General features: G+C 49.0%; 1 protein-coding gene across 1 annotated transcript; it reads right to left on the bottom strand.

The window, feature by feature from the left end:
* Positions 1-222: 222 nt before the first annotated feature.
* Positions 223-16,005, bottom strand: PUS1 (pseudouridine synthase 1). Its single transcript, XM_040347680.1, has 6 exons — positions 15,838-16,005; positions 13,315-13,551; positions 10,760-10,897; positions 3,518-3,620; positions 1,875-2,560; positions 223-1,075 (listed from the first exon to the last, which is right to left on the bottom strand). Exons 2-6 carry the CDS (start codon positions 13,528-13,530, stop codon positions 1,025-1,027), a joined length of 1,194 nt encoding a protein of 397 aa, XP_040203614.1. The 5' UTR covers positions 13,531-13,551; positions 15,838-16,005; the 3' UTR covers positions 223-1,024.
* Between the last annotated feature and the right edge of the window lie 9,701 nt (positions 16,006-25,706).

The raw sequence follows: 25,706 nt of genomic DNA, 5'->3' as shown, positions 1-25,706 counted from the left end.
AGATTACTATAGGTCAGGGGTAGGCAACCTGGGGCCCTCCAGCTGTTGTGGAACTACATTTTCCATGAGGCATTGCAAGGCTGGCAGTTACAATTTCTCCCAGAGGCATGATGGGACTTGTAGTTCTGCAACAGCCGGAGGGCCCCAGGTTGCCTACCCCTGCTGCTATAGGCATTATCTGTTTCTACAGTCTTCTTAACTTCACAAAACAAGACATGAAAGTCAAGCAGTCCAAAAAATTTTTATTAAAACAAAATTGTGTACAGACTGTTAACTGGAAGAGTTTAATTTCTGTAAAGCTTGTTTTTTCACAGTTCTTCAAAGTGTATGAATTAGCAGCAGAACTAGGCACATACATTTACAATCAAACTGTAAGATGTTTCTATGCAATGTCTGATGAGGCCAACCTAGATGATTTTATCATCGGAGTAAAGCCTGCTAAACCATCCATACTGCAAGACTGTGACATAATTCACAGGCATTTTTTTTTTTTTATGAAATCTTCATTTTAAAAAAGGCACAGTAAGAAAAACCATGGACATGTACATGTATTGCTGCATTTACGATGATGCAACATCATACTCTGAAATCACAGTTGATATCTCAGTCTCCTTATATAAAAAAAAACAAAAAAAAACAAACACCTGTAACCATTGGCATCAAATTCTCTTATACCCATGAAGACAGTATGGGGCATTTCTTCAGCTTATCCACAGGAAGTCATAAAATAAAGGGCTGAATTATCTTTTGGGGCGAGTGGTTAAAAACAAACATGAAGGGTCGCTTATTCTTTAAGGCAGTGGAAAGTACAATTCCAATGCAAAGAGCTGTAACCCATAGTTAAAATTCATCTTTATGAACCTAGTAAAATTTGATTGGCCACCATGGGTCACTGCACTTTGCACAATTTCACTGCAGTTTACATTAACTTATTAAATAAACAGAGTACACGTTGACTTGAGTCAACATGCCAGAGATCATCAAATCTCTACATCTTCTAGCAGCAGAATGGGTTGGACTACTCTCAGTCCGAGTCCCCTCCATCATCACTCTGATCAACTGCAGCGTCCCCCACCTGCAAAATAAAGAAAGCACATTAAAAGTAAGTGAACTACCCGACTACCCCCAACCTCACATTTTTTACTACTGCCATAATGGGACAGCAGCAATGTTACATAAAGCGGTTAGAGACTGGTGCCAAGTTACAAAAGAAAGTGAAAGACTGACACCAAAATTACATGAGGCCGCCAACCATGTTACAGGCCGATTATATAGACGGCTTTCGCACATGCATAACATGCAGAGACTACAAAGCAGCTGTGTTCAGTCATGGTAGTGGAATGATGAGCTCCCATGTGGCTATAAAAATGCTGATTACCCAGTTGCATAGAAATGCATTACTCCATATAGGCTCAGAGACCATGACATCTCTGTGTAAATCCTATTTCTATAAATAAGCATAACCCAATCCCAATCTAACCCACAACCACGTGGTACTTTTATACAAAATAACAAGTGAACCTTCTGGGTTGTTTTTTTTTTTTAACCAGGACTTGTATTTAGATCCCCTTTGCCTAGCAGGGCTTGGGAAAGGGGGGGGGGGGGTAGCATAGGGTCCTTTGCATTGCCATGGATCAAGGCACAGGGTCCTTTCCCTGGTCATGAGACTACGTTATAGATCATATCTAGAGATAAGGGTATATATTTATTATGCAACATACTTTCTCAACTGCAAGGAATTACTTTCAGAAAAATGCAAACAACAATACTGAGAATCAACAATTTCAGATCAAGAAAATCGGATTAAAAAAACAAATATAAGCTGCCTTGTTGGACTGTTGACAACTACTAGTATATAACATTTCATCAGTTACCTTATGGTCATTTGGTTGCTGTGAAGAAGCTTCATAGTCATGTATAGATAAAGTTGCAAGCCAGCTTGCCATTGACTTTTCTTCAATTTCTGTTTGGATGATAGTGGGATAGATGTGCTCCTTTTTAAAGGCCTCAATGTTCCCTTCTTTTTCTGTCCAGTCTAAAGACTCATGGAAGCCATCATTGCCAAAACGACGGTTGTATTTCTCGAAGTGAACAGTCTCCAAAACCAGCCCCAGGCCAGGAGCTTTGGGAATGTCAACTTTATCTTCTCCCCAGCTGCGCTCCATAATGGAAGGAGCTGCATATCCTTTCACCACTGCAATAACCAACCCAATCATCTTCCGTATCTGATGCATCATGAAGCTTTGGCCTTTTACTTTAATTACAGCCAGCTCCAACCCTCCTTGTTCAAATGGAGGCTCGCAGTGCATCTCCATGATGTATCGCTTTGCACTGGGGTCCTTGGGCCCTTTTTGCGAGGTGAAATTATGAAAATTGTGAGTTCCCTTGTATAGGGAAAGCAGTTCATTCACTCTGTTCAATGTTTCCTGACTAAGTCGGAAACTTTCATCCTGTGTTTCATGGTCCTTATTTGCAAATGCAAAAGTAGGCAGTGTGTAGGAATAAGTCCGAGCATCACAAGAGTTTTTGGAGTTAAAGCGTCCTGTCACTCTCTTTAAACCTTGAAATAGAAAATCAGAATTAGAAAAGTAAAATTATTTTTTTAATTTTTCTAATCATCCAATATTTTATTATGGAACGAAAGGAGGAAGGCGGAAGACAACCATTTGCCTTAAAAGTTTTATAACCAAGAAATTACAGCAGTGATAAAATATCTTTTTCTTTTAAATATCAATTGAAGCATAGCTACAATTGCAGAAAACAGCTCTGACAGCAATGTAGAGGAGAGTCTTAACTAAAAAAAAAAAAAAAAAAAAAAAGGCACTAGAAAATTTAGGTTCCTCTTTTTCAAATATGTGCATCCTTCTAGAATGCTGGTAGGAAGGGTAAATCTGAGCTGGCCTACCGTTTTTATCATTTGCCAGTGTCCTGTCCTCTTGTAGGAAACATTTCAATTTAAAAAGTGAAAGACTGCCTTCGTCCCTCAATGGACCAAAAAAAAAAAAGTGTTGCATACATTAGGTGATGCACCTTTCTCAATGCAAATAATCACACATGGTACAACCGTTACAGCCCTAACCAATAACTGTCTGACTAACCCTCACAAGTGCTGGGAAAATGTCTTGATAAAATGTGAATTATGTATCAAAACTTGTCCATTACAATGATTGAAGCTGCAGTTAGCTTTAAACACAGTATGCAAAACCCACCTTAAATTCTAAATGATTGGAAAACAGCAATAAAAAAAAAAATAAAAAAAATTCCAGCACCCGTCTGCTTTTTATTCTAAAGGTTTACCCATTTAGGGTTGGGCTAGATCGAAATATTTTTTTCCTAACTAGCCATGTAAGCGCCAAACAGCTGCTTGATTTTGAAGACTGCTGCAGTGCCAACTGCTAGTCCATCCTTTGCTTAAAACATAGTAAACTGTGTAAATCGGCTTTGACAGATTTCCATAGTTTGAGGGGGGGAAAAAAAGATAGTCATTAAAAAGTTTCCAAAAGAAGAGATTGCTCACCCAGCACTCTGATGTGTGAAGGGAGGTGACCATTTATTTTCTCTACTGTGTCATCGATCAGCCTAATCTTCAATGATACAACTTGTCCTGCAGCAGAAACTCCCTAAAAAAGGAAAAGAGAAGAAATTTATGAAAGCTGAACTCTAAAATCCACCTTATAATGTCCCAAACTTCCTTCTCATCAAACTTAGTATATCCCCCATTATCTTTTTTAAAGTTTGTAGTGAAGTTTAAATAGCCCATTAGGACCAACTCTTTATCATCAAGGACAGATGTAGTGGCTGGGAGTGCAGTATAAAGCTTCAGCTACATACAGTATTCAGCTCTGTGTTACGGCAGTGGAATGGGAACTTCCTGTCCCACTCCTGGAACAAAATCGAGTCAGGCCAAGTTCTGCTCAGGTATTCACATGGAGGTTTGCATTCTATGAATAAATACAATGCTTCCTATTGGCTAAGGTAGAGGGACGGGCAAGATGACACTGCAATCTTAGCCAGTCAGAGAAATCTTTGTTTTAATGCAAATACAAAGCATCACATGTATGGCTGAGCAGCACTCAACCCGATTTAATTTTGTTCTGGGAGTGGGCCAGCAAGTTCCTTCACTTTGCTTCTTCTGGGGGCACACCTCAAAGCTTTGCTGTCTGCATCTCTAGATAGACAGCCGGGCTTATCCCCACCCCCTTGTTACCGGCTTTGACAGCAGCAAGAGCCAAGGGCTCCTGTGTGACCAGGAAGGGAGAGGAGAGAGGAGCTGCAGACGTGAACAGCGCTAAATCCAATGAGGGTTCAGGTAAGGAAACTTGGGGCCAGTGACCATCAGATGAAAGAAAGAAGGAAAATGTATACGAATAAAACATATTCCGACTACTTAGAATGGTAAAAAGTATGGGAAGTTCCTTCCTTGCTGAACATCACAAGCAGACAAGGATTTAGCCATTGTGATATATAACATCTTTATACATAAAACCAAGATTCATAAACAACCTGAGTTAGACTTACCAATACTTCTAGGAGTCTTTCAGGACAGCACCTGGAGAGAGAGCTTAGCACCACCCATTTTCCCAGGAAACTGCAGTCACTGCTTTAAATTCTGGACACTTCCACCATGGCCTCAGTTGTTATCCAGTAGCTCCAGCCATGCTGAAATTATATAAAAACATAACATAGCAACACCACCACCTTAAAATCACAATCGAGGGTCATAGGTGCTGTCCTGAAAGACTCCTAGAAATACCATTACCAGTAAGTCTAACTAAGGTTTTCCCAAATCGTATTTTAGGACAGCACCTGGAGATAAGCGAGTACCTACTCTAGGGCAAGACCACTGCCTGTCGAACAATTGCTCAGCGGCTGAGAGCAAATCCATCCTATAGTGGCAGGTGAAAGGGGAGAAAATCGTCCATGTGACTGCTTTGCAGATTCGTCCTGGTGAAGCACCAGTTCATTCTGCCCAGGATGTTGCCACAGCACGGGTTGAATGGGTCAATACCGCTGCGGAAGGTTCTACTTCCACAGCCCCATAAGCTTCCTTGATGGCCATTCAAAGCAGGCACTGCAACCTTTATGCGGACCCGAGAACAGAACGAACAGAGAATTTGATTTTCTAAATCCCCTTGTAACCTCAAGATAGTGTAACAAGCATCTTCTTACGTCCAAACTGTGAAATGCCCTTTCTTTAGGACAGGATGGTGCTGGACAGAAAGTTGGCAGGACTATCTCCTGTGATCTATGAAAAACAGAAGAGTCCTTTAGCAAAAACACTGAGTCTGTCCTCAGAACTACCCGGTCTGGAGAAAAAAAAAAAAAAAAAAGGAGTAAAAAAAGGTTCAATAAATAGAACAGGGCCTGCAGCTCACTGACCCTTCTAACTGATGTAACGGCTACCAATAAAGCTAGTTTTAACTTTTTTTTTTTTAATTGTAGCGTCCTCAGGCGGTTCAAAAGGTCTTTTAGTCAAACCCTGAAAAACCTAATTTGGGAAAAATTAACGACACTGGCCTATGCCCCTAAAAAAAAAAAAAAACCTAACGATCAATGGGTCCCGAGAATTGTTTCTCTATGAATACTGACAAAGCGACCACCTAAACCTTCAACGTATTGGCTACCAAACCCTTCTCCATTCTCTCATGGAGGAACTCAAGAACGAAAATTACCTCCTGTGGATAAAAATGTTTTAACATGCACCAGGAGTTGAAACATTTCCATGTTTTGAAATAAATTGTGACCCATTTCCTGCCATCTAGCAGTGTCTAAATTAATTTGTCGGACAAACCCTTTTTCTTTAGGATTTTCTCCTCAGTATCCAGGCTGCCAGCCTGAGATGTCCTACATTGGGATAAAGCATGGGGACCCGACTCTGTAGGTCCTTCCGCAATGGTAGAAACAAGTATCACTCTACTACCAGCTTCTGTGGCGTTGAGAACCATGCCCTCTTGGGCCAAAAGGGGGCTACTAGAATCAGACTTGTGGATTCCTTTTGTAACTTTTTGAGTACTAGAGGGATCATCTGAAAGGGGGGGGGGGGGGATGTAACAAGCGGAAGGCCCAAGGCTGAGCCAATGCATCCAGACCCTCCCCCTTGGTCCTGTCTTTAAGACGTAAACCAACACCTTTTCTATTTTCCTGTGATGCAAATAGGTCGATCTGGGGAGCTCGCCATCTGTCTACTAGCATGTGGAAGACTTCTGTGCTCAGGCTCCATTCTGATTCTAGCACTTGTCTCCTGCTTAAGTCTGCTACCTGATTTAGGCTGCCTTTTAGATGTACCGCTGTCAAAGAGGCTAGATTGGCCTCTGCCCATGTCAGAATCTGAAGGGCAGAGAGCAGCAAACCCTGCTTCTTGTGCCTCCCTGCTTTGAGATGATGGCTACAGCCGTGGCATTGTCGGATAATACTTGGACATGGTGGCCCTTGATGATTTCCTTGAATGATCAAAGTCCTAGGAGAATGGCTCCCATTTGGAGGATCTCTTGGTCTCCTTGTTTGTCCAAGATCCTTGGGCAATCTGACCCTCTAAATCAGGCGTCTCCAACCTTTCTAAACAAAAAGGTCCAGTTTGTCTTTCAGACTTTAGGGGGGCCAAAATAGGGCCAGTGGGAGGAAGTACTGCCCCACTGCTGGTGTCGGTGGGAGGAAGTACTGCCCCACTGCTGGTGTCGGTGGGAGGAAGTACTGCCCCACTGCTGGTCAGCGGAAGGAAGTGTGCCCTTTTGATGGTGTCAGTGGGACGAATAATGGTGTCAGTAGATGGAATAGCACCCCAAGGGCCAGATAAAAGCAAGTAAAGGCCCGCAATCCAGCACCCCCGGACCAGTTTGAAAACCACTGTTCTAGATGGGTGCCCCAACCCCAGATGCTTGTGTCCACTGTTAACCTTTTCACTGCCAGAAAAGGCCCCTGCTTAAATTGGTCCACCTCCTCGACCACCTAAATTTGCTCTTGACCCGAGAGGGAATCATGATTTGTTTCTCCAATGACACCCGTAACATTGGGGGTGGGCCACTGAACCGCTGGGATCAAGGCTGTGAGAAGGCCCATCGTTGACATGGCTGCCTGGATTGCAATTGATAAACTCTTCTGGACTTTTATTATTGTTTCCACTGCACAGAATCGATGGTTAAACCCAAGATTATTATTATTATCTGAGAAGGGACCAGGTTCGACTTCTCTCTGTTCAGAAGCCAGCCCAAACTCTAAGGCTGCTTTCACACAGAGGAGCTTTAAAGGCGCTATAGCGCTAAAAGTAGCGCCTGTAAAGTGCCTCTCCTCTCACTCCAGTGTGAAAGCCCAAGTGCTTCTTGTAACGAATAGATTTGTTTAATACTTTGTTTCCCAGATGTTTTTTTGACTAAGAAAATGTGTGAATAGAACCCTAGTCCTTCCTCTTCCCAGGGAACTGCGATGATCACTTCCTGCAGGAGAGCAGTCATTGCCAGAGATTTCTCCTGACCTCGGGGAACCCGAGTTAGATAAAAATGACTTGGCGGGGTCCCTGAGAATTCCAGCCTGTAGCCCTCTGATATCACCCTGAGGACAAATGGACTGGACGTTGCCATCTTCCGCTGTAAGGGAACAAAAAGGACTCTATTCTTCCTCCCCAGTCAAAAGACCATCAGATTTTTGGTGGGCTTGTTAGGTGGTCAGAACAATAATCCTGTTTTGCCTCAACCTCTCCGAGATCTCCAGGGTCTCTTGTATTCAGCCTTAGTATACTGGGTTTGGTAAAAAGGACGAAAATTATTAACCTGATGGGTTACTTTCTTTTTGCCTGGAAAGGTGCTCTTCTTGTCCGCCATTCTGTCTAAAACTGCGTCAAGGTCATGGCCAAACACAAGATCTCCCTCAAACGGAAGACCACACAGCTTCACCTTTTGAGGCAGAATCTCCCGACCAGGTCTTAACCCACAACGTCCTACATGCCGAAATGACTAGAGACAAAGATCTTGCAGACATTCTCACAGATTCTGCAGAGGCGTCTGCCACTTATCCAACCTCTTTTTGTATGACAGGCAGAGTGTCAAGCAGATCCTTGCAGGAGGTCCCCGCCTTAATATGGTCTTTTAACTGCTCTAACCAGTGCTCCAAGATTCCTGGCTACTACAGTTAACGCCATTGCCAGTTTGAGGTTAGCTAGTGTTGAGTCCCAGGCCTTCTTTAACAGGGAATCTTCTTTTTTATCTATGGTGTCCATCAGGACCCCATGTCCTCGAACGCCAATTCTGTATTTCGTGAAACCTGGAAGGTGGTCGCATCAAGCTTAGATCTTTTGTTCCAGACCCGAGCACTATCCTCGTCAAAAGGGAATCTCCTTTCAAGCAATCTTAAGAAAAAGGGGACCCCTTTCAGGATCTTTCCATTCCTTTTTTACAGCCTCTGACAGGACTTTGAGCACCAGAAACACCCGGTGCTTAACTTCCCCGATACATGTCTTATCTTTCTAAATGTTCAGGGTGATATGGATGGTCTTTAACAGGTCGTCCACCTCCTCCAGAGACAGCCTGTAACGAGAGGAAGAAGCTTCCTTCTTCTCCTCATCCTCCTCCTCCCCCTCTGATCCTGTTGAGTCCCTTCCCCCTCTTCCTCCTAATCGCTGACCTCTCTGGGTGCAGAAGCAGACAGGCAAGGACAGGATGGTGAATTACCACTACTGCTAGGCTGTGCAACCGGATGTTTATCCAGATAAGATTGGAACAAATGAAAAGTGTCCGCCAACTCTTTTCGGAAAGAACTGGGCAAATCATTGGGCTGGGTCGTTGGAAGCCCCAGAGGACGTTTCCTCTTTGACTAAATCTGCTATACAGGTTCTACATAACGCCTTGGTCCAATAATCCCCAAGCGTAGCTTTACAGGAGGGACAAGGGGTGGGGAGGAGTGCTTGGTCTTTTCCTTGAACTTTGCCTGAAATACACCAAGCCACCAACCGACCAGACCACATAAGTATACCAAACATCAGGGCCCACAGATTGTGACAAACCCCACAGCGTCCCTATCCTGATCACTCTCCCTAATGCGGTAACCTCTGGAGAGTGATGCAGGCTCCCTCCCCCCGCTAGGAGAGGAAGAGACTGAACCATACATGACCCAAAGTGAATAAAAACAGGGACCTCTGCCCCTGCTTACCTGGACCTGGCTGGTGTTTGTGGCTCCTGGTCATGCCACCGCCTCCTCTGGATTCATGTCCGCAAAGGCTCAGTGGACGTCCAGATGCTTTTTAATCAAAGTTGCTGGTTCTTTTACTGCTACAAGGACCGGAAACGCACCAGCTGGGGCCTCCTTCACCTCCATTCCAACCGGGAGCCGCCACTCACCACCGGAAGTCCTGTCCCGGAAGTGATGTAGCTCGCCACCCGGGACCCAGAACGAGTGGAGGGATGAGACACTGGCACTGTTTCTCCGGCTTTCGCATTCCCAGCCCATACCCGCCCATACCCTCACCTCTAGTGAGAGTGGGACTCAAAGCAGCCTCTACCCTCGCCGGGCTTAGAGAGAGGAAGACACCTGAGCACCCCCCACCCGTTAGGGGGGTGCTGGGCTTGGCCTGAAAACAAAGACAAACACCATAGGTATGCTCTCACTTTCCCCACTTTGAGAGAGTGTAGCACACCCCTGCAGCGCTTCCACCTTGGCAAAGGAACACTAACTGAGGTCATGGTGGAAGTGTCCAGTCTTTAAAGCAGTGACTGCAGTGTTTCCTGGATAAATGGGTGGAGCTATGCTCTTTCAAAGGTGCTGTCCTAAAAGACGATTTGGGAAATAATGCTTTTTGTCAAACAAAAGTGCAAAAAAAAAAAAGTAAAATTCTATTGGCTGTAATGCCATTGCACATATTACGTGATTATAATACCAACATTAAATTACATTAAGAAAAAATAAATAAAAAGGAAAAGCCTTTCTCTTAATTATTTTTCCCCTACTTGTTATTTTTTATGTCAAATTTAAAAATTGCTCCCGCTGAGCCTTTGTATTCTGACAGCAGGAAGATTTCACCGCCATCAAAATACACTGATCAGCGGTGCCGATTACGCGTGGAAATCAGTAGATCAACTTCTGCTCAACCAACCTGCCCATATAGGAATTAAAATTCAGGCCACTCCCTGCTGAATTTTGATCCATGTATGGCCGCTTTAATCATTTCAGCTCTCGTATCTGAATTCCCCTTATGGACTACAGCCAGTTTTGTATTTCATTATTCGCCTGATAATACAGTGATAACTCAGAAAACAAAAGTTCACATACAATGTTTCATTTTTTCTGGGACATACCAAGACTTTAAAGAAATACTGTCTTTGAAAAAAAAATTTTTTCCCAATTTGCATATATTTTGTTACACCGAAAAAAAACTAAATGAAAACGAATAAAAAAATATATAAACAGTAAAACAAAAAGGATGACCGGTCCCGACAGAAGTTTTTTGGTCTTTTGGTAAATGATCTTCTTTGAGCAATTACTGAAAACACTTGAACTTATGGCTACCTTTGATCTCTTGCTACATGACCAGCATAAAGAAAACTAACATGATGTGGCTAAGCTGCAAACAAGATAGAGTCCCACCACCACCTGTTCTTTGGGACAGAAAAACATTGCGTAGGTTTAGTTATGCAAGCCTTTTACTACTTTGTGTAACTAATAGGGATCAGCTATCAGATTAGGGGTTTCATCGCTGATAATGAACTGGCAAATCTCGAACAAGTCGGAAAGGAATGGAAAAGAAAAAGCTTTCCTGTTCATGTCCAATGCTCACCTTGTCTGTGCGTGCACACCGCTGAAAGGACATTTTCTTCATGTGTTCGGCATGATTCTCAGGAATACAGTCAGATAGAAGGAGTGCTTGCACAAGTTCATCTTCAATGGTTTTGTACTGTGAAGAACCTACGTTTCGCTGCAATAACACACAATGGGACAAAAATATGGTACTATTAATCTTAAAGTCAAAGTTTAGGCTAAATATAAGTTAAGCCCCGGACCATTTTGTAGCTAAAGGACCAGGCCATTTTTTGCAATTCGGCACTGCGTCACTTTAACTGGCAATTGCGCGGGCGTGCAACGTGGCTCCCAAACAAAATTGGTGTCCTTTTTTTCCCCATAAATAGAGCTTTCTGTTGGTGGTATTTATAGCTACCGTATTTATCGCAGTATAACGCGCTCCCGCGTATACCGCGCACCCCTAAAGTTGCCCCGAATCCTGTGGAAAAAAAGTTTTTTTTGTACTTACAGTTTTGGTGTCTTGCGCGGTGGCCTCGTCGGGTTCGGGTGTCCTCTTCGTCGGGTTCGGGTGTCCTCTTCGTCGGGTTCGGGTGTCCTCTTCGTCGGGTTCGGGTGTCCTCTTCGTCGGGTTCGGGTGTCCTCTTCGTCGGGTTCGGGTGTCCTCTTCGTCGGGTTCGGGTGTCCTCTTCGTCGGGTTCGGGTGTCCTCTTCGTCGGGTTCGGGTGTCCTCTTCGTCGGGTTCGGGTGTCCTCTTCGTCGGGTTCGGGTGTCCTCCCCACTCGTTTCCCGCGCCGAGTTTGAATACTGCGCCGACATATACAGAGCGCAGTACACTCGTGTATTGTCGGCAATGCTCGGCTACCCGCGCTGACATCCTGTACGTCCAGGATGTCAGCGCGGGAGGAGCCGAGACTGCCCGACAATACACGAGTGTACTGCGCTCGGTATATGTCGGCACGATATTCAAACTCGGCGCGGAAAAGCGGGCATCGGCGTATACCGCGCACCCACGATTTTGCCCTGATTTTTAGGGCAAAAAAGTGCGCGGTATACGCCGATAAATACGGTAGTTATAGTGTCTACAAAATAGGGGGTAGTTTTATGGCATTTTTATTATTTTTATTTTTTTTAATAGTAATGGTGGCGATCATTGATTTTTATTGTGACAGACATTATGGCTGACACATCGGACAATTTTGACACATTTTTGGGACCATTTTAATTTTTACAGCAAACAGTGCTATAAAAATGCCCCGATTACTGTGAAAATGACACTGGCAGTAAAGGGGTTAACTACTAGTTGGCGCTGTAGGGGTTAAGTGTGCCCTAGTGTGCGATTCTTACTGCAGGGGGGCGTGGCACGTCACTGATCGTCGTTCCCTATGACAGGGAACAGACGATCACTGACAGTGCCACTAGGAAGAACAGGGAAAGGTTTGTTTACACTTAACTCTCCCTGTTCTTCAGCTCTGTGACCCAATCACGGGACACCGGTGGGGATCGGATCCGTAGAGCTCAATGCACCAAGGTAAATAAGTGATATACTGTGTCTGAAGAACTACCTACAACTATCCAATTACACAGAAAAAGTATAGATGGAGAGATATACACACACAAATAGTCATGCTCATAAGTTTATGATTTCTTGGCCATTTTTTCAGACAATATGAATAACACAAATACATTTCTTTCACTCATGGTTAGTGTTTGCCTGAAGACATGTATTATCAATCAACTGTGTTTACTCTTTTTAAATCATAATGGCAACAGAAACTACCCAAATGACCCTGATCAAAAGTTTACATACCCTGGTGATTTTGGCCTGATAACATGCACACAAGTTGACACAAAAGGGTTTGAGAGGCTATTAAAAAGGTAGCCATCCTCATCTTTGGGGAAAAAAAAGTGTGGCAAAAGCTTGAAACAGCTCATGATTCAAAGCACACAAAGTCATCTGTAAAACATGGTGGAGGCAGTGTAATGGCATGGACATGAATGGCTTCCAGTGGCACTGAGTCATTGGTGTTGATTGATGATGTGACAGAAGACAGACGCATCCAGATGAATTATGCAGTGTTTAGAGATATACTGTCAGCCCAGATTCAGCCAAAACGCAGCAAAGTTGATTGGACGACAAAACAGATGGACAATGATTCAAAACACACTGCAAAAGCAACCCAGGAGCTTTTGAAGGAAACTATTTATGTTCAACCTCTTGAATTAAAGCTGACAGTCTGCACTTCAAACGCATTTGGATTGTTTAATTTTAAGCCGATAGCATACAGAGCCAAAAAGTATGAAAGTTGTGCCTGTGTTCAAATACATATGGACCTGTGTATATACAGTATGTATACACACATATACCCTTTATATATACACACAGTCTATTTCTATTGAAGTATGTACGAATTATGCTTAATAGTACTACAGTGCAAAGATGGCATTTGTTGCATGGATAGGAAATACAAATCTGCTGGTAGAAATGTATAAGTGGCTGCACTCACAGCCTTACAAACATTCTATATTAATAAACATTTGTGTGTAAGTAGAAGATAATAAACTTGTTTGTATGTGCAGCACTGCTCTGTTTACCTGCATGCCATGGTATCCTTTCCCAGAATATGCCAGAAGCAGGACCACTTTTTTCTTGGGATACTTCTTTGCCTGCTCTTCATCGTCAGGCTTAAACCTCTTGGCATCATGTCCATTTTCCTCTACGATCTCAGAATCCTCTTGAAGACTTGAAGCCTTCCTGGTTTCTCCCACACTACTAGCCTGTAATATATTCTCCTCCTTCAGGGATGCCATGAGATCTTCTTACACGGATTACTGCAACAAAAGTGTACAGTAAACTTGTGAAAAACAGAGTGAAATAAAAGCATTGCTCAGTTCTGCTCAATGGCCCAATACGAATCTGTATACCCAGAGCCCAATGCCTGGAATGCAAGCAATGTGCATTTGGGTCATTCATCCATGGGTGCATGCTGCCCTAAACAAAAGTAACACTTGATGCATCATCCAGCTGCAAGAAGCCGTCAGCCTCTCACAAGAGTTTGACAAGCTGCCACAGTGGGGCTGTATGGTGTGCCTGTGCCTTCTGTCCCCACCCAAATGGCAAAGCCTCACACACCAGGGCTAAACACCCAGCGTGCACAAGGACTAATTCAGCTTTCAGCTGAACTCGCACGATTTCAAACTGGCATTTCAGTCCAACTTAGGGGGAAATTTGACAGACATCTGTGCGGGTTCCTGCATAGATGTCTATTACAACCGCTCCCTGAAGTCACCAAAAGCAGTGCAGAAACTACTTTTGGGAAATCGGATGGTGCCATTGTGGGCAATACGCTCTATTTTTTACATGCGATTTGACATGACAAAGCAACTTGAGGAAGCTGAAGTTAGAAGCCGATTGGGTACTATTTACAGCTGAACCCGATTCAGTACATTTTCCCTATGTTGTCAGATAACGAACACACATGGAGGGGAGTTTACTAAAGCCCCTTTCACACCGACAGATTGTATTCGGGTGTCAGGTTTTTCAGGTGGACCTGATCGGACCATTCATAGCACTCTATGGAGTGGTGAATGTTAGCAGACATGTGTCCGCTGACACCTGCCGGCATCTGATCCTGTCCTCTAAAAACAGATGTATGGGGGATCCATTGCCCCACTGGTCAGGCGGATCAGATGCCAGTCAGTTTCCATCCTATTGCACCATAGAGAACAGTGGGTTGTGTCTGTGTCCGCTCTGCATAGCATTGTGCCCACAGACCTGTCATCTGCCTGCTCAGAAAGGCTTAGCAGAGAGATAACCACTGACAATGCGGATCCACTTGATGGAGTCCACTCAGTCTGAAAGGGGCCTAAAACTCAAGCAGACAGAATCTGGAGTAGCTTTGCATGGCAACCAATCTGCTTTCAAAAGCAGAACTAAACCCCCCAAAATACTCACCTTCATATGTTGTTTACATACCTCACTGGCTGCTGCAACCTTTCCCTCGGCTGCCTCATTTTTCAGCCTCGTCATTCCCTGGGGGGGTTAATGGCAACCCTACTGCATACATACATGGATAGGACCTCATGCCTTTAAACCAGAACACATATGAATTACACAAATTCTGAGGCTAATTTAATGCAGATAAGGAACCAAGTTGAGTTACCACCTTAATCAGCCTCAGAACCTACGTAATTCATATGTGTACAGGTTTAAAGGGATGAGGTGGCAACCCTGTCGTGCAGGAGTAATTCTGGCACAGCTGAACTTGGTAGAAAATAGGGATGAGCTCCGGCGTGTTCGCACACTCCATGTGCAGAGCCCGCCAGGAAGTCGGAACTGCGCTGCGCAAATCACAGCCAGGGAGACATTGTCCTGACATGCAGCTGCAGAGATCGGGAAATGTCTCACTGCCTGTGATTAGTGCAGCGCCGTGCCGACTTCCTGGTGGGCTCTGCGCGTGGAGTGTGCGAACACGCCGGAGCTCCTCCCTAGTAGAAAACTGCGAGCAGGCAGGTTTGCATTTTGCAGAAGAGACGTAGCAGTAACAAACAAGCTTGTTTGCAGTTTGACAAGTTAGCTGTAGTTCCCTTTGAAGTCTAGGTTCACATTTGCGTATCGTGTGAACATGTACAAAATCGCGCTCTTTCCTGCGACGCACAGCGATGCGTACCATGTAAATGTACCAATACGTTTTGGTGCGGCACAATTTTTCAAAAGGGTGCGCCTATTTACTGTGTTTTTTGTGCGTCAGTTTCAATGGGCTGCCCTGAATACAAGACGCAGAAACACGCTCGTTCCGTGAAAGGAGCCGAACAAGCTGACGCTAGAAGGTGATTACTATGCACAGCTGCTCCAGATTCTGTCTGTTCCAGGATTGGTACACTCCCACCATCTACTTCTCACTGCTAACAATGAGATGCTTGTGCAGAATTGCTTTCTAGAAGAGTGGGATTGTGGTCAGTATCGTGGGGGTTACACAAAGCATGCATCACAGGAAAATGATGAGAACCTCTAAAGGCATTAAATACAATGTAACATGCACAGGTACAAAAGAAGAGAGAGCAGCAGAGACAGACATCACTGATAGGGCAATGACAGAACACACACAGAGGAAATACCTGCACGTGGATTACTACACAAGCTGCCAAATCCTTGTGTGCTGTAGGACCTGCGATGACATCACGATCATGTGACCAGACTACTGAGCCTCACGTGGAGTGAAGGACCTTCGGTGATGCTTCTATCACGTGGCGTGACTGAGCTGAAGAGTGGGCGGGGCATAGGGTGCAGACCGGAAAAAGCAATGTTTAGTCAGAGACGTCCTAGTTCACAAAAAGCACCACTCACTCATCCTGGGGCTGTTCCCAATACACATTGAAGCCTTCACATAAGCATTAGTATTTAATAAACACCCACTGAAGCTCTTTGATGTCAAGTTTCTTTTTTTTTTTATCTTTAAGAACTTAGCTTTGAGCAACCTCCGACACTTCCGGGAGTGTCAGAGGTTCTCAGCCTGTAGCCTGACCCCACCCCCACCGTTCTGACAGCACATGGGCACTAGAAGCTGTACAGGAAGCCTCTTGGGATGTGGAGGCTTCCATCTGCCTTCATCCTATAATTAGTTTAGGGCTTGTGTACTCTTGCGGCAAAGGGCTACAAATCGTTCCTCGTTCAAACGGCTTTCCACAGGCCATATGCTGCAAAGCCGTGCGGCCGCGGCTTGTGTACATCCCTGGCTTTGCAGCTTAAGGCCCCTTTCACACTTGTGTGACTTGTCCTGTGACTTGGGACTGCAAAGTCGCATGGCAAGTGCTACCCCATGATTTCTAATGAGTACCATTTGTATCTGAGCGACTTCAAAGTAGTCCCTCTGCACTACTTTAGTACGACTTTGATGCGACTTGAGGTCCATAGATCTCAAGATTACACGGTCATTGCTTCAAGCCGCATCAAAATCATGTGTGAAAAGGGGCCTTAGGGGAGCTGCTGGAAGGTGGGGTAGTAAAACCAGGGCTTATCGGGCTTTTACCCCCCATCCTCCCAACCACAAGTGTAAACCAGCACTTATGCCATAATAATTTACATCATTATTGCTTTTCAACTTCGGAAAATCTGAAAATGCTCTCCCACAGCGGGGCTTTGCCTGCATTGCAGGGGTTAACTGCTACTTTAGTCTATGGGAGAGGTAAAGCACTGTTACTTACCTGATCCTCCACTCCCCTGGCAGGCGACAGTCCATCATGCTCCAGCACTGGACTGTCTCTCAGCATCATCACATCCAATGCTATGGACCCTATCAGTCTTCTTCCAGACCACTGGTGATCATGGGGGAGAAGATGGTGGGGTGGGTGTGGCAGCCTAGCTGAGCAGAAGATCAGTAAATCTTTTCCATGCCTCTAGATCTAAATTAGCAGTTTGGGCAGAGCCCTACTCTCCCCTAGACTAAACTTTCAGCTCAGGCAGAGCCCCACTCTCCCCTAGACTAAACTTGCAGTTCAGGCAGAGCCCCACTCTCCCCTAGACTATACTTGCAGCTCAGGCAAAGCCCCACTCTCCCCTAGACTATACTTGCAGCTCAGGCAGAGCCCCACTCTCCCCTAGACTAAACTTGCAGTTCAGGCAGAGCCCCACTCTCCCCTAGACTATACTTGCAGCTCAGGCAGAGCCTAGGGTGACCACGTGTCCCGGTTTGCCCGGGATCGTCCCGTAATATACACTTTTGTCCCGTGTCCCGGGAGCCTTCAAACCGGGACAATGGAGAGTCCCGGAATCAACTGCCTGCCACACTCACTGCCGCTGCTGCAGCTGTAATTAAATGATTCTAAATCACTGGTTGCTAGGGAAGCCCCGCTTGGCGTGTAGCAACCAGTGACGTCACCGCAGTGTCCCGCTCTCTCTGCGGCTCCGACTCCACCCCCATCTCCTCCTCCTCCAACGGCCAGCCGCGGTTCTTGCTGCAGAGAGAGCAGCAGCGTAACAGGCAGTGAGTCACTCACCGTTAGCGGCACAGACCAAGACCTCCTCCTCCTCCCCTCCAGGCCTCGGTTGCTCAGCTGGACTCGATCCGCCGCCCGTCCTGAGTCCCGACCTCCCGCGAGTCCCGACTTCCGCTGCGCCGCGGCGCCGGCCATCCTTGGAGCAGGGGCAGAAAAGGTAGGTGCAGGGGAGGGGGGGTTGACCATGCAATAGGGGGAGATATTATACAGTCCAGATTACAATTTGCAGGGGCAGCAGAGGTGACAGTGAGAGAGGGGGGGGGGGTTGCATGGTGCACCCCCCTTTCTCTGTCACCTTTGCTGCCCCTGCAAATTGTAATCTGGACTGTATAATCTCTCTCTACCCAGTCCCTCTGTCACCCAGTCCCTCTGTCACCCAGTCACTCTGTCACCCAGTCACTCTGTCACCCAGTCACTCTGTCACCCAGCTCTCCGTCACCCAGCTCTCCGTCACCCAGCTCTCCGTCACCCAGCTCTCCGTCACCCAGCTCTCCGTCACCCAGCTCCTCTGTCACCCAGTCCCTCTGTCACCCAGTCCCTCTGTCACCCAGTCCCTCTGTCACTCTGTCCCTCTGTCACCCTGTCCCTCTGTCACCCTGTCCCTCTGTCACCCAGCTCTCCGTCACCCAGCTCTCCGTCACCCAGCTCTCCGTCACCCAGCTCTCCGTCACCCAGCTCTCCGTCACCCAGCTCCTCTGTCACCCAGTCCCTCTGTCACCCAGTCCCTCTGTCACCCAGTCCCTCTGTCACCCAGTCCCTCTGTCACCCAGTCCCTCTGTCACTCTGTCACCCTGTCCCTCTGTCACCCTGTCCCTCTGTCACCCTGTCCCTCTGTCACCCAGCTCTCCGTCACCCAGCTCTCCGTCACCCAGCTCCTCTGTCACCCAGTCCCTCTGTCACCCAGTCCCTCTGTCACCCAGTCCCTCTGTCACCCAGTCCCTCTGTCACCCAGTCACTCTGTCACCCAGTCACTCTGTCACCCAGTCCCTCTGTCACCCAGTCCCTCTGTCACCCTGTCCCTCTGTCACCCTGTCCCTCTGTCACCCAGCTCTCCGTCACCCAGCTCTCCGTCACCCAGCTCTCCGTCACCCAGCTCTCCGTCACCCAGCTCTCCGTCACCCAGTCCCTCTGTCACCCAGTCACTCTGTCACCCAGTCACTCTGTCACCCAGTCACTCTGTCACCCAGTCCCTCTGTCACCCTGTCACCCTGTCCCTCCGTCACCCAGCTCTCCGTCACCCAGCTCTCCGTCACCCAGCTCTCCGTCACCCAGCTCCTCTGTCACCCAGCTCCTCTGTCACCCAGCTCCTCTGTCACCCAGTCACTCTGTCACCCTGTCCCTCTGTCACCCAGCTCTCCGTCACCCAGCTCCTCTGTCACCCAGCTCCTCTGTCACCCAGTCCCTCTGTCACCCAGTCCCTCTGTCACCCAGTCCCTCTGTCACCCAGTCCCTCTGTCACCCAGTCCCTCTGTCACCCTGTCCCTCTGTCACCCAGCTCTCCGTCACCCAGCTCTCCGTCACCCAGTCACTCTGTCACCCAGTCCCTCTGTCACCCAGTCCCTCTGTCACCCAGTCCCTCTGTCACCCAGTCCCCCTGTCACCCAGCCCTCTGTCACCCAGCCCTCTGTCACTCTGTCACCCAGTCCCTCTGTCACCCAGTCCCTCTGTCACCCAGTCCCTCTGTCACCCAGCTCTCCGTCACCCAGCTCTCCGTCACCCAGCTCTCCGTCACCCAGCTCTCCGTCACCCAGCTCCTCTGTCACCCAGTCCCTCTGTCACCCAGTCCCTCTGTCACCCAGTCCCTCTGTCACTCTGTCCCTCTGTCACTCTGTCCCTCTGTCACCCTGTCCCTCTGTCACCCTGTCCCTCTGTCACCCAGCTCTCCGTCACCCAGCTCTCCGTCACCCAGCTCTCCGTCACCCAGCTCCTCTGTCACCCAGCTCCTCCGTCACCCAGTCCCTCTGTCACCCAGTCCCTCTGTCACCCAGTCCCTCTGTCACCCAGTCACTCTGTCACCCTGTCCCTCTGTCACCCAGCTCTCCGTCACCCAGCTCCTCTGTCACCCAGTCCCTCTGTCACCCAGTCCCTCTGTCACCCAGTCCCTCTGTCACCCAGTCCCTCTGTCACCCAGTCCCTCTGTCACCCAGTCCCTCTGTCACCCAGCTCTCCGTCACCCAGCTCTCCGTCACCCAGCTCTCCGTCACCCAGTCCCTCTGTCACCCAGTCCCTCTGTCACCCAGTCCCTCTGTCACCCAGTCCCTCTGTCACCCAGTCACTCTGTCACCCAGTCCCTCTGTCACCCAGTCCCTCTGTCACCCTGTCCCTCCGTCACCCAGCTCTCCGTCACCCAGCTCTCCGTCACCCAGCTCCTCTGTCACCCAGCTCCTCTGTCACCCAGCTCCTCTGTCACTCTGTCCCTCTGTCATCCAGTCACTCTGTCACCCTGTCCCTCTGTCACCCAGCTCTCCGTCACCCAGCTCCTCTGTCACCCAGCTCCTCTGTCACCCAGCTCCTCTGTCACCCAGTCCCTCTGTCACCCAGTCCCTCTGTCACCCAGTCCCTCTGTCACCCAGTCCCTCTGTCACCCAGTCACTCTGTCACCCAGTCACTCTGTCACCCAGTCCCTCTGTCACCCTGTCCCTCTGTCACCCAGCTCTCCGTCACCCAGCTCTCCGTCACCCAGCTCTCCGTCACCCAGCTCTCCGTCACCCAGCTCCTCTGTCACCCAGTCACTCTGTCACCCAGTCACTCTGTCACCCAGTCCCTCTGTCACCCTGTCCCTCTGTCACCCAGCTCTCCGTCACCCAGCTCTCCGTCACCCAGCTCTCCGTCACCCAGCTCTCCGTCACCCAGCTCTCCGTCACCCAGTCCCTCTGTCACCCAGTCCCTCTGTCACCCAGTCATTCTGTCACCCAGTCACTCTGTCACCCAGTCCCTCTGTCACCCTGTCACCCTGTCCCTCCGTCACCCAGCTCTCCGTCACCCAGCTCCTCTGTCACCCAGCTCCTCTGTCACCCAGTCACTCTGTCACCCAGTCACTCTGTCACCCAGTCACTCTGTCACCCAGCTCTCCGTCACCCAGCTCCTCTGTCACCCAGCTCTCCGTCACCCAGTCACTCTGTCACCCAGTCCCTCTGTCACCCAGTCCCTCTGTCACCCAGTCCCCCTGTCACCCAGCCCTCTGTCACCCAGCCCTCTGTCACTCTGTCACCCAGTCCCTCTGTCACCCAGTCCCTCTGTCACCCAGTCCCTCTGTCACCCAGTCCCCCTGTCACCCAGCCCTCTGTCACCCAGCCCTCTGTCACCCAGTCCCGTCACCCAGCCCCCTGTCACCCAGCCCCCTGTCACCCAGCCCCCTGTCACCCAGCCCCCTGTCACCCAGTCCTCTGTCACCCAGCCCCCTGTCACCCAGCCCCCTGTCACCCAGCCCTCTGTCACCCAGCCCTCTGTCACCCAGCCCTCTGTCACCCACTCCCCTGTCACTCAGCCCTCTGTCACTCAGCCCTCTGTCACCCAGCCCTCTGTCACCCAGCCCTCTGTCACCCTGTCCCCTGTCACCCTGTCCCCTGTCACCCTGTCCCCCTGTCCCCTGTCACCCTGTCACCCTGTCACCCGTCACCCTGTCACCCGTCACCCTGTCACCCGTCACCCTGTCCTCTGTCACCCAGTCCTCTGTCACCCAGTCCTCTGTCACCCAGTCCTCTGTCCCTCTGTCACCCAGCCCTCTGTCACCCAGTCCCCTGTCACCCAGTCCCCTGTCACGGGCCCGCTGATTTCATGATACGCCCCTGCTCCCAAAACTGGCAAAAAAATATGTAAAAAAACGTATTTTTTTTTGGGGGGGGGGGGGGGGTGTCCCTGAATGGCAGTTTGGAAATGTGGTCACCCTAGCAGAGCCCCACTCTCCCCTAGACTATACTTGCAGCTCAGCCAGAGCCCCACTCTCCCCTAGACTATACTTGCAGCTCAGGCAGAGCCCCACTCTCCCCTAGACTAAACTTGCAGCTCAGGCAGAGCCCCACTCTCCCCTAGACTAAACTTGCAGCTCATGCAGAGCCCCACTCTCCCCTAGACTAAACTTGTAGCTCAGGCAGAGCCCCACTCTCCCCTAGACTAAACTTGCAGTTCAGGCAGAGCCCCACTCTCCCCTAGACTATACTTGCAGCTCAGGCAGAGCCCCACTCTCCCCTAGACTATACTTGCAGCTCAGCCAGAGCCCCACTCTCCCCTAGACTATACTTGCAGCTCAGGCAGAGCCCCACTCTCCCCTAGACTATACTTGCAGCTCAGGCAGAGCCCCACTCTCCCCTAGACTATACTTGCAGCTCAGCCAGAGCCCCACTCTCCCCTAGACTATACTTGCAGCTCAGGCAGAGCCCCACTCTCCCCTAGACTATACTTGCAGCTCAGGCAGAGCCCCACTCTCCCCTAGACTATACTTGCAGCTCAGGCAGAGCCCCACTCTCCCCTAGACTAAACGTGCAGCTCAGGCAGAGCCCCACTCTCCCCTAGACTATACTTGCAGCTCAGGCAGAGCCCCACTCTCCCCTAGACTATACTTGCAGCTCAGCCAGAGCCCCACTCTCCCCTAGACTATACTTGCAGCTCAGGCAGAGCCCCACTCTTCCCTAGACTATACTTGCAGCTCAGGCAGAGCCCTACTCTCCCCTAGACTAAACTTGCAGCTCAGGCAGAGCCCCACTCTCCCCTAGACTATACTTGCAGCTCAGGCAGAGCCCCACTCTCCCCTAGACTATACTTGCAGCTCAGCCAGAGCCCCACTCTCCCCTAGACTATACTTGCAGCTCAGGCAGAGCCCCACTCTTCCCTAGACTATACTTGCAGCTCAGGCAGAGCCCTACTCTCCCCTAGACTAAACTTGCAGCTCAGGCAGAGCCCCACTCTCCCCTAGACTATACTTGCAGCTCAGGCAGAGCCCCACTCTCCCCTAGACTATACTTGCAGCTCAGCCAGAGCCCCACTCTCCCCTAGACTATACTTGCAGCTCAGGCAGAGCCCCACTCTTCCCTAGACTATACTTGCAGCTCAGGCAGAGCCCCACTCTCCCCTAGACTATACGTGCAGCTCAGGCAGAGCCCCACTCTCCCCTAGACTATACGTGCAGCTCAGGCAGAGCCCCACTCTCCCCTAGACTAAACTTGCAGTTCGGGCAGAGCTTCACTCTCCCCTAGACTAAACTTGCAGGTCGGGCAGAGCCCCACTCTCCCCTAGACTAAACTTGCAGGTCGGGCAGAGCCCCACTCTCCCCTAGACTATACTTGCAGCTCAGCCAGAGCCCCACTCTCCCCTAGACTAAACTTGCAGCTCAGCCAGAGCCCCACTCTTCCCTAGACTATACTTGCAGCTCAGCCAGAGCCCCACTCTCCCCTAGACTAAACTTGTAGCTCAGGCAGAGCCCCACTCTCCCCTAGACTATACTTGCAGCTCAGGCAGAGCCCCACTCTCCCCTAGACTAAACTTGCAGCTCAGGCAGAGCCCCACTCTCCCCTAGACTAAACGTGCAGCTCAGGCAGAGCCCCACTCTCCCCTAGGCTAAACGTGCAGCTCAGGCAGAGCCCCACTCTCCCCTAGACTATACTTGCAGCTCAGGCAGAGCCCCACTCTCCCCTAGACTAAACTTGCACCTCAGGCAGAGCCCCACTCTCCCCTAGACTATACTTGCAGCTCAGGCAGAGCCCCACTCTCCCCTAGACTAAACTTGCAGCTCAGGCAGAGCCCCACTCTCCCCTAGACTAAACGTGCAGCTCAGGCAGAGCCCCACTCTCCCCTAGGCTAAATGTGCAGCTCAGGCAGAGCCCCACTCTCCCCTAGACTATACTTGCAGCTCAGGCAGAGCCTGACTCTCCTCTGGACTAAACTTGCAGCTCAGGCAGAGCCCCACTCTCCCCTAGACTAAACGTGCAGCTCAGGCAGAGCCCCACTCTCCCCTAGACTAAACTTGCAGCTCAGGCAGAGCCCCACTCTCCCCTAGGCTAAACGTGCAGCTCAGGCAGAGCCCCACTCTCCCCTAGGCTAACCGTGCAGCTCAGGCAGAGCCCCACTCTCCCCTAGACTAAACGTGCAGCTCAGGCAGAGCCCCACTCTCCCCTAGACTATACTTGCAGCTCAGGCAGAGCCTGACTCTCCTCTGGACTAAACTTGCAGCTCAGGCAGAGCCCCACTCTCCTATAGACTAAACTTACAGTTCAGGCAAAGCCCCTCCCCCCCCGGTAGCCGTGCTTTAAATATAATAGTTTACATATTTGAACTCTATCTAATAAGTTAAAGCAGACCTTTACCCATGAAAATAATATTTTCTCTCCTAATTCTCCCCTTAGCACTTCCCCACCTAGGTGAACATTACATGGGGACCCCTGCTGCCTCCTGGCTCTGCACTAGATCCTGGTTCCAGGGCTGCAAACATACAGCGTGAATTTGGTGGGACTTCTGTTCTGCCTGCACTAGATCCTGGTTCCAGGGCTGCAAAAGTGCAGGGGGGCCTTCTGGTATGAAAGATAACGTAGTAACAGCAGTCACAACGGTGACAACCCAATCCATGCACAGCATCCACTCACAGGTGCCGATGCTCTGTGTCCTCTCACACCCGAACAACATAAGCAATAGAAAGAGCCGGCAACACTGGAATCCTTGAAGTGTAGTTTATTGGTCACATTTAAATAAGGCTTCTACCAAAACGCATCAGCGCTATTGTTTTACTGTCTCTTTGATGTATTCAGGGCTTTTTTTCAGGGGGAACTTGGGGGAACTGAGTTCCACTACCTCTGGCTCAGACCCTTTGGTGCCTGCTCACCACAATCACTTGTAAACACAGAAGTCTGGTTTCTGTGTTTACAAGTGACAGCTTTGTAACCCCTTGAACTCTGAACTCTGTATGTAATGCAATTCTGGTATTTAATGCCCCTTAAGACCCTTCTACTGTTTGTGAAATTTGAACGGGGTCGTGGTTGAGTTCCTGCACCTATTTTCTGAGAAAAAAAGCTCTGGATGTAATAAACAAACTACACTTTAAGGATTCCAGTGTTGCCACCTCTTTCTTAGGACCTTCTGGTACCTCTAATGGCCAAGCCTCTAAGGCAAGGTGGTGTAAATGCTAGAAGGCAATTTTGGAAGCTTTCCTCAACTGGACACTCTGCTATGATCAACTCAGGGACAGACAGCATCTCTGGCAGCGACAAGCGCTTGTTGCACCAAAAATACAGGTAAGCTTTTAACCATTGTCTTGTGTCCATGCTGCAGTAGGTTAAGTTTACTACATTTTATTTCCTTTTCAGAGTTCTCTGGGGCCTGGCTGACTGACACGGAGTTCCTTGGTGGTGTGCTTAGGGTAGGGTTGCCACCTCATCCCTTTAAAACAGAACACATATTAATTACACAGGTTCTCTGGCTGATTAAGGTGCTAATTAAACTCACTTGGTGCCCTATCGACATTAAATTAGCCACAGAACCTGTGTAATTAACCACTTGACACCCGCACGCCGTCATATGACGTCCAAAACGGGGACCTGTTATCCTGGGTGGACGTCATATGACGTCCTGGGCTTTGCGGGGGGGATATCTCAATGATGCCTGCACCCGGAGGCATCATTGAGATATAATTTTTTAGCGGCGGCGATCCTGCGCACCGTAAGAACGATCATAGCGGCGGTTCCGCCGCTAGATCGTTCTTACAGGCGGCGGGAGGGGACATCCCCCCCCTCCCGCCGCCATCCGGTGCTTCTCCGGGCTCTCCCGTCCCACCGGGGGCCCGGAGAGATGATCGCCGTCCGCCGGATGTTTGCCATAGAGAAGACTGGTGACCATCTGGTCACCAGTCATCTCTATGACCGTCGGAGGCCCGGGCGCGATGTGATGACGTCACGCCCGGGTCCCCGTAAGTAAACAAACCGCAATTGCGGCTAGTTTGAATGAGATCTGTGAATTTTTTTTCACGATCTCATTCTTTCCAGCCTGCAGGAGAGATGTGGGGTCTT

The sequence above is a fragment of the Rana temporaria genome, chromosome 1 (genome assembly GCF_905171775.1).
Source record: "Rana temporaria chromosome 1, aRanTem1.1, whole genome shotgun sequence".
In the NCBI taxonomy this organism is placed as follows: Eukaryota; Metazoa; Chordata; class Amphibia; order Anura; family Ranidae; genus Rana; species Rana temporaria.
Note: the sequence above shows the minus strand (reverse complement) of the source record. Positions and strands in the feature narration are given on the sequence as shown.